Source organism: Dermochelys coriacea, chromosome 5 (genome assembly GCF_009764565.3).
Source record: "Dermochelys coriacea isolate rDerCor1 chromosome 5, rDerCor1.pri.v4, whole genome shotgun sequence".
Lineage (NCBI taxonomy): Eukaryota > Metazoa > Chordata > Testudines > Dermochelyidae > Dermochelys > Dermochelys coriacea.
In genome coordinates, this window is record NC_050072.1 from 135,849,477 (window position 1) to 135,857,829 (window position 8,353).

General features: G+C 46.1%; 1 protein-coding gene across 1 annotated transcript in view; it reads right to left on the reverse strand.

The window, feature by feature from the left end:
* Positions 1–6,690, reverse strand: part of CORO2A (coronin 2A) — a 61,035-nt gene extending 54,345 nt beyond the window's left edge. The window contains 2 exon segments of the mRNA XM_038402497.2: positions 1,314–1,392; positions 6,097–6,690. Coding sequence (XP_038258425.2) covers positions 1,314–1,316 — 3 coding nt within the window. The 5' untranslated portion in view covers positions 1,317–1,392; positions 6,097–6,690.
* Positions 6,691–8,353: the final 1,663 nt, after the last annotated feature.

Genomic DNA, 8,353 nt, shown 5'->3' on the forward strand with positions numbered 1-8,353 from the left:
AGCCCCACCCCAGAGCCCACACCCCAAGCCAGAGCCCTCACCCCCTCTGCACTCCAACCCCCTGCCCTAGCCCAGTGAAAGTGAGTGAGGGTGGAGAAGAGTGAGCCACGGAGGGAGGGGGAATGTAGTGAGTGACGGGGCCTTGGGGAAGGGGCAGGGCTAGGATGTTTGGTTTTGTGCAATTAGAAAGTTGACAGCCCGATTTTAGTCTCCTGTTTGTTACATGTACACATCAAGCCAAGCTATGGGAGAGTGAGCTCTGCAAGCGGTCTGAGTTCATTGACAGTGGCTAGCAGCCAGAGCAAGAAACGAAACCAGCAGCAATTACCATGCCTAGGGATAGGCTCCATGCAGAAGTAGCACTGGTATAACTTAAACCAGGTTTCAAAGCAATTCATTAAAATGGTGCAGACTGCTGTGTGGACATGCAAATCCATTACAGTGTGCTTTCTGGGTTTAGCTTCATGTATTTAGTATCTTACACCAGTGTCACTGGGAATGAATCTGTTTCAGAGTAGCAGCCGTGTTAGTCTGTATTCGCAAAAGAACAGGAGTACTTGTGGCACCTTAGAGACTAACAAATTTATTAGAGCATAAGCTTTCGTGAGCTACAGCTCACTTCATCGGATGCAATGAATCTGTAACAGTGACCCTGTAATTAGCCAGGATTCAACCCATTTGAGAGAATCTGCATGGGGGTTCACACCAGTTTAACAAAATCTGTGTAAAAACACCCCTGTAGATAAACTAGGGTGTGAATCAGCGAGGATCTGCTGTGGAGGGGATTTCTGAAATGGGTGTAATCAGATTCTGGCAGCAAGTCCTTTCCAGGATAGTGAGGAAACCACAATGTGTCAAAAAACAAAACCAAAACCCAAAGAAAATAATCCCACTTAGCTGCGATGCCAACTGAAACTCAGTGTCCCAGAAAGAGAGAGAATGAAACCACACCACAAATGCCTCCAGTTCTGCCAATCTAAGAGCTACACCCCGGCTCCTGCAGTGAGCACTGAGATCAGCGAGTCAACTGCTCCAGGCCAGGCACAATCCTCGGTACGTCTGCCAGCACAATCCCAGACACTTCAAACACACGACTGCCTTTCAGAGTGGGCGCCGGGTTTGTCGCACGCAGCGCAGACACACCTCTCCCGCTGGGTGGCTGGTGGAGCAGTCTTTCCCGACCGGATTGCTTCTGCTTGGGAACGGAAACCATTCCCTTTAGGCTGCTCTCTCATGCTTCTGTCAAAAACCAATCACCCATGGGCTGTACTGCACATGTTACAACACAGCCTGCTTAGCATGCAACCACTTACCATCTCCGTTGAGGTGTGACTGGCAGGAAGGACAAGGAGGAAGTGTTTATGGATCTTGGCTTTTACCTTCTGTCCATTTCTGGAAGGCAACAATATAATGGGCTAAAATAAAAAAAAAACCAATCTAAAAGCAAGGAGCTTAGTGAGCCATCCAGACAGCGCACTGCGCAGCCTGTGTGCGCACTTGTGTGCCGGTGGTGTGTACCAGCCTGCATGTGTGTGTGTGTCTGTGTGCAAGCCAAGAGCGAAAGGGGAACCTGACATGCTGGCTGGGAGGGCGTGGCCTAGCACCTTCCCTTCCTGCCAGTCAGGTAACCAGGCTGTACTGTCAGCCCTGGCCTGTTTCCCTCCGGCCTCAGGGACTGGCTGCCTGCTCCTTCAGTGGCTAACCAGCCTCACCGCAGTTGGGATCATGTATAGACTCAGGGGTTGCTACTACCACAGATTGCTGCTAAAGATTTACACTGGTGGTTCCCTATAGCAGAATAAGCCTGTTTCCTTTGCAGTGCATGGCACACGAGTAATGCCACTGAAGCGTCGAGAGGTTATTTCCCCCCCACGCCCCTTTCATTTGCATGTGGGGATGGAAACGTTTCCCCCCCCCATCACTCTGTTGGAGGGGGAACACATGGCGGATTATGGCAAGAGGAGTCTTCCTACAATACACAAGCCTGTGAAGTGTTGTTGCTGCACAAGCTGCACCCTGCTGTCCTGTCTCAAGGGCTTCAGGCACCTCTGGGACCCAACATCTTAGCACCTGGTTACTTAACATCTGGTTATTCAACCAGGACTTGGCCAAAGCATCAGCTAGGGAATAGGAAATGCCTATATTTCAATGGAAGCAAGGTAAATGCCTGTTACTGAGGAAGTCTTTCCTTGTTTGTCCTATTAAATAAGGGTTAGCACACAGACTGTACTTCTCATCCACAAACCATTTTTCGAATATCAACATAATTCAGGGCAACATCCCTGTGATTGGCTCAGTTGTCTCGCAGAATACAGTGACATCATTGGAAAGAAACGGGGGGGAGAGGGGGAGGCTATTTTTTAGGGCTTCAAAGCAATTCTTTGCACAGTGCAAGTTTGGAACATTTTACATGACACGGTCCCCAAGGCAGAGTCCGTAGTGGGTTGTAAAGCAAGTCACCCAAGAGAAGCTGTAACATGGCTTTCCAGTCAGCCTGTGAAATGGGGCTCGCAAGGGAGCGGGCTCCGAAACAATACATTGGAACCAGTCAGGAGAACTAGGATACAAAAAACTGGGGTAAATAAAAAATACAGCACAGCAAAACCCAATGTTGCTAGCTCTTGAGATATTTGGTATTTCCCTTAAAGCCCCAGCTCATGGAGTCAAGTGAAATAACGAGGTCTAGACTTCCATTAAAGAAAAGTCCATTTCTAGCCATTGTATTTGTGGTGAAAAGCTTGAAAAGATGACACAAGGGTAACCTAATGGCTTAGAAATCAAAAGAGAAGGAAAAAAAAACCCAAATCCAAACTTTCTTAAAAAAAATCTTATAGTTTTTAGGCCAATCTCATGATTTGGGGGTCTGACTCATGACTTTTGAATGCTTTAGTCCAAACCCAAAGTTTCAGCTACATCCCACATATAATAAAGTACCCTGCCAGGAGATCCACGAGTAAAACAACAGCAGGGCAGTTCTGCAGAGCAAGGGAATGGATCACCTTAGTCATGTACTGGTAAAATACTTTTATCCTTCAAAGCTATTGGTGGGGACCCCGTTGCCCTCACGTAAAGCAGAAAAGCACATTCAACCTGCCCTGGTAGGGGAGAAGAGGCAGGCCCCCAAAATCAATACAGTTAGCTACAGCTGGAAAGGTGCTTTTTGCGGTGAGGACACCTCTCTACCACAAGCTGGGCTGAGACCACCCACAAACTCAAACTCCTCCACCAGAGGGCAAGACTTTTAATGTGAACTGAAGTTAAACTGGTTTCAGAGTAGCAGCCGTGTTAGTCTGTATTCACAAAAAGAAAAGGAGGATTTGTGGCACCTTAGAGACTAACACATTTATTTGAACACAAGCTTTCCGATGAAGTGAGCTGTAGCTCACGAAAGCTTATGCTCAAATAAATGTGTTAGTCTCTAAGGTGCCACAAGTCCTCCTTTTCTTTTTTCTATCTGTTCTGATTCACCCTCTCTGCTATTTTGGTTTAGGTCTGAATGTGGATGCTTTTATTTTGGGATAACAGTGCCCTTATACTGAATTTGTTAAGTCAGTGAGAAGTAAGTCAGTTATATTACAATGGAGTAGGCATTTTCATACTGAAATAAGAGTCTATATACCGATCTACACTGAAGTAACTGAGGGGGTGAATTGCAACGGACAGAGTGATTCCAGTGTCATTCCCCATGTGGACAAACCCTAAAACCTATTAATTAGGATTACAAGCCAAAGTGTTCAATAGTGCCTGTTAATACTGTTAATCACAGATCTGTGCAGCACATGATGGATAATCTATTTACATTTCATTGATCATGTCTAGGAGAACTGTTGGGAATTTAAAAAAAAAATTCATTGGAAAATACCAAGTTGTCAGGAAGATTTCTCAGGTCCAGGATGGAATTTCTAATCAAAACAAAGAAGAGAGACCCACCTGAGAACACCCTGGTGGCTAGGACGCTCAGCTGGAATGTGCGAGACCCAGATTCAAGTTTCTGCTCTGGTCAGACAGTCTTGAATCTGGTTCGCCCCGTATCCCGCGTGAGTGCCTTATCCCCAAGCTAGAGTCAGTCTCTCTGGCTCAATAACTATTTATAAAACAGGAGAACTTGAGGATCACTGACATGATAGCTCAGTGGCTAGGGCACTTGGCTGCGACTCCGGTTCAAGACTCCGCAATGCCAGGTTCAGGTACCCCCGGTAAGCACCTAAGCCACTTGTCTGTTACAGGAGGGGTCTTGCTTAACAGATCTTTGTTTTGTTCCAATACAAAACAGATGTCAAAACTTCAGAAATTGTCACACAATGGAATTCTTGTTTTACAGTCACCTCCTAAGCTCCCTGTAAGGGCTGAACGAGGGCTGCTGAAAGGTGGAGAGGACTTCAGGGCTTGTCTATGTGGAGACTTAGTGTGTGGCAAGCAGGGCTGTGACTCCACTGGGCCATAGCCTGCTGTGAACTAAGGCTTTGTCTACACTGGAGTTCAGTCAGTAAAACTTTTGTCGTGCAGGGGTTTGAAAAACACACACACCTGGAATGACAAAAACACACACACCTGGAATGATAAAAGTTTTGCCAACGAAAAGCACCGGTGTTTGTTGGCGGGAAAGGTTTCTCCTGTCAAGAAAGCTACCACCGCTCATTGGGGGTGGAAGTTTTTTGTTGGCAGGAGGGCTCTCTCCCACCGACAAACAGTGGCTACAGTGCGTGCCTTTTAGTGGTACAGCTGTGTTGCTAAAAGGTGCGTAGTGCAGACACAGCCTAAGTGTCTGTGTGGGCCAGGCTGTCATGCATTACAAGTTCCCTTGAGCACTTTGATTTCTTACTGTTTAGCAGCCTGTCAAAGTGGACTAGGGAACTTGTAGTGCGAGGTAGCAGGGTTCACACAGCCATGTAGTGCTCAGCCATCTAGGGCGCTCTAGATTCACATCCTGGCTTCCCACACACTAAGTCTCCACATAGACAAACCCTGAGAAGTCCATGGCTCAATCCAGGATTTGCTGTTGCCTAAAAGATTATGGAATAATCAGATCTTTCGAAGCTACAGGCCTCTGCAGCCAGACAGAAATAAAGGTTCCAGAATGTGAGAGAGTACAAAACAATAGCAAAAGAAAGAAGCCTGTATCTTCATTAGCCTGTATCTCACACATTGCCTTTAAGCCTTGCTTCTCTGCTCAGGAACACTGTCTGATAGCTGTTCAAATGCAAGCAAGGGTGGGTCTTTTAATTGACAAACAAACCTCACAGACATTTCCAATTGTGCATCCATCTGTCCTAGGACAGTCAGATCCTCTGTCCCCACCTCCCCACAAGCCCAGAGAATCTCCTCAGCCCACATTATAACCTGGTGTTGTGGCTGACTGAAAGCAAAGGACAGCATGGCAACTCATCAATGGCTGACATAATGAAAGGCACTGCCTGTGTGAGCCTGTTCTCAGTGGTGTAATGTATCCTTTTGCTGGCAGTGGGTCTTGCACAGGAAACAGGCAGCTCTCGGCCAGGGGAATGAGCGCTATGTGTAACTCCCCACATTGGGCTGGGGCTCTGAAGTGAGCCATCTGCCTCTTTGCTTTTCTGTGACAAGCACTAGAGCCCCACTGATCTGCAGCTGCAGCAGCTTGTGTGCTCACACAAGTGCTACAAACCAAGAGGAACCTGCATGATCCTATTTCAAGGACTATTAGACCTCAATCATTTCAAGCCTTTCCCACATGGTTCATTCAAAGCCAGGTTCTGCCCAAGGGAAAAGGTCACCGTGTGCAGAACAATAATATAAAATCAAATAAAATCAAGATTCTGACCTCAGGGCAGCATTTCCTTTCCATTACAGGAGTCTGGCAGAGTGGGCCGCTCCCCTACTCGTGGAATCAGCTGAGCAGAGAGCCAGGAACTGCAGAAGCAGCCCTTGACCCAGCCTTTTCCCCAGAGTCTGAATAAATCCGATGTAGTTTTTATGCATTAAATGCCAAGAGCAAACCATTTAGCCCAGCTGTTCACATTGCACTGTATTCCCTTTGTGCCAAGCAGGCTTCTGCTTGAATCTTTCCCCTGTCCTAAAAACCTACCAGAAGAGGCTGCAGCACTGGTACAACTAACACACCTACCAGAATTAGCAGAAGGGGAAGATTTCACAAATTCTCTAATGCCCAGAAGGGACCGTTACAGCTTGAGGCTTTGCTAACAGGCTCAGTCACCTCTTCAGGCTTATCCGCTTTTCTGAACAGGGGTTGTCATCTTTCTGGGCCTCAGCTCCCCAACTCTGAACTGGGGCCAACGATGCAATGTTGTGTCTGTGTACCATGTGAGCTCTTTGGGATGGGGACTGTCTCTTTCTGTGTGTGTGTGTGCAAGGCCCAGGTGCTCGTGTGATACAACTCTCCAGAGTAGCACACAGTTCTCCTTGCCAAACAAATGCTTTTGCAAAGGGTTTTTTTTTTTTTAAATCACGGGACTCTCGAGCCCCAGCCAGCCACGCCCCACCGACATGCCAGCTTGAGTACAGGCTGCAGAGAAAGGGATGAGGGAGTGGATTGCTGTGCCAAACCCTACCAGAGAGGAGGGAAAACAGAAAGGACTTTTTTTTTTAATTAAAATATCATTAAAAATTCCTGGTGGATGGTTTTGTCTGCGAGCTAGTCACACATGCCAGAAGTCTCATGACATATGTGAAATATGTGAGGAGTCACTCTCCTAGCCTGAAGAAAAGGAGTACTTGTGGCACCTTAGAGACTAACAAATTTATTTGAGCATAAGCTTTCATGAGCTACAGCTCACTTCTCAAATTGTTAACTCTCCACTATTTCTCTGCTGCTCCCTACAGTCAGTTTTCTTCTGGAGCAAGAAGGAGCATAGCTGGGGAGTCTGATAGCTGCCTGTTGGCACAGTGTTGATTCTTTGTGAAGTGTCTCCATTGTAAAGAGGATGTGAATGGATACTCCCTCCTGTCAAGGAGAACTGCATGTGGTTAGCTAACTGCAGCATTAAACAGTGTGGTTGCTGAAATGGCCAGAGGGACAGATACAAAGCAGTGTGGGGCATCTTCTCCAGGGCTCTGCTCCCTGTCCTACTGAACTAGGATCAAAGGATGGCTTTAGCTCTTCCTGGTGGTGTGTAGCACTGACAACAGGTCACTGGGGCAAACCCCTTCTCTATACTGGTAGGGAAAGCGTGTTAGCACTTTGCTAGCAAAAATCATGTTCAAGCAAACGTCACTGGAAAGGCACTACTGTACGCATATGGCTTACACTAGTACCACTTCCCACGCCCATGCAGACATGGCCAAAGATCCAGGCATGAGAAAAATCTCTGCAAGCTCTAGTTGATGAGCTATAGTTGCCCAACAAAAGGAGGCAAAGAGTGGGCCAAGTTCTGTACTTCACGACACCAACACAGCCCACTGACAAGATGGGTGTGAGGGCACAACTTGGCCAGGATATTAATAAATGTGAGCACAGGCTTCCTGATTGTAATTACTTCAATTTAAAGTCTTACTCAGTTGAAGCAGAAAACTTCTGCAATACAAATAACTTCTAAAAATCTTTTAAAATTTCTTCTGAAATGTCTATCTTTTCTCCCACAAGGGCAAAGCTTAAGGGCCAGCTCCCTGAGGGCTACATATTTCCCCAAATACCTGGCAACGTCTGGTACACAGTGGGGTAAGTATGGAACCTGGGATTAAGAGAGGGATTAAGAGAGGGATTTTCGAGGCAGTCTAGAGGAGATAGACATGCATCTTTCATAAAAATGCATGGAGGAGCTATATCTTACTCCCCACACTTGTTTGTAAATCTCAAATCTAGACTATTTTATGAACTTTTCATCACAGATTCTGTTCCATATAACACAGAACCGAGGCTCAGATGTATGCAGAGCACATCATTCACTCAATCAGGACAACGATATAAACATGGCAATAGTACAGTAAGCAGTGAGAGAGGATTATCTTGTTATGCTGGCTGGCAGCTGCCTTGTAATGACTTCTAGTTAAAAGTAATCAATGCAGTTTTTTTATTTATCTCTTCTGCCCTTGCTTCGCACCAGTTCTCATAAAAATGAATAGCACTCAACTAGCAAAGCCAATTTATCTTGGGCAAATAATTTCCAATACATAAACCAAATACGCAATCAAGAAAGGTTATCAATAGGGAATATATACTCTCTTTCCTGTCCAGTCCTTTCCTTTTGGCTTTTGGAAGATAGCACAAAAAGGGCTCATGCAGGCCATGGAACAAATTCAGTCCCATGAAGTGAATGGTGCGGCATGTGCTTAACTGAGCAGAATTTGACACAGTGTGTTGTCCTCATGAATCCCTCTTCAAATATTATCATCAGAGCATTTTACAATCAGAATTATGGTG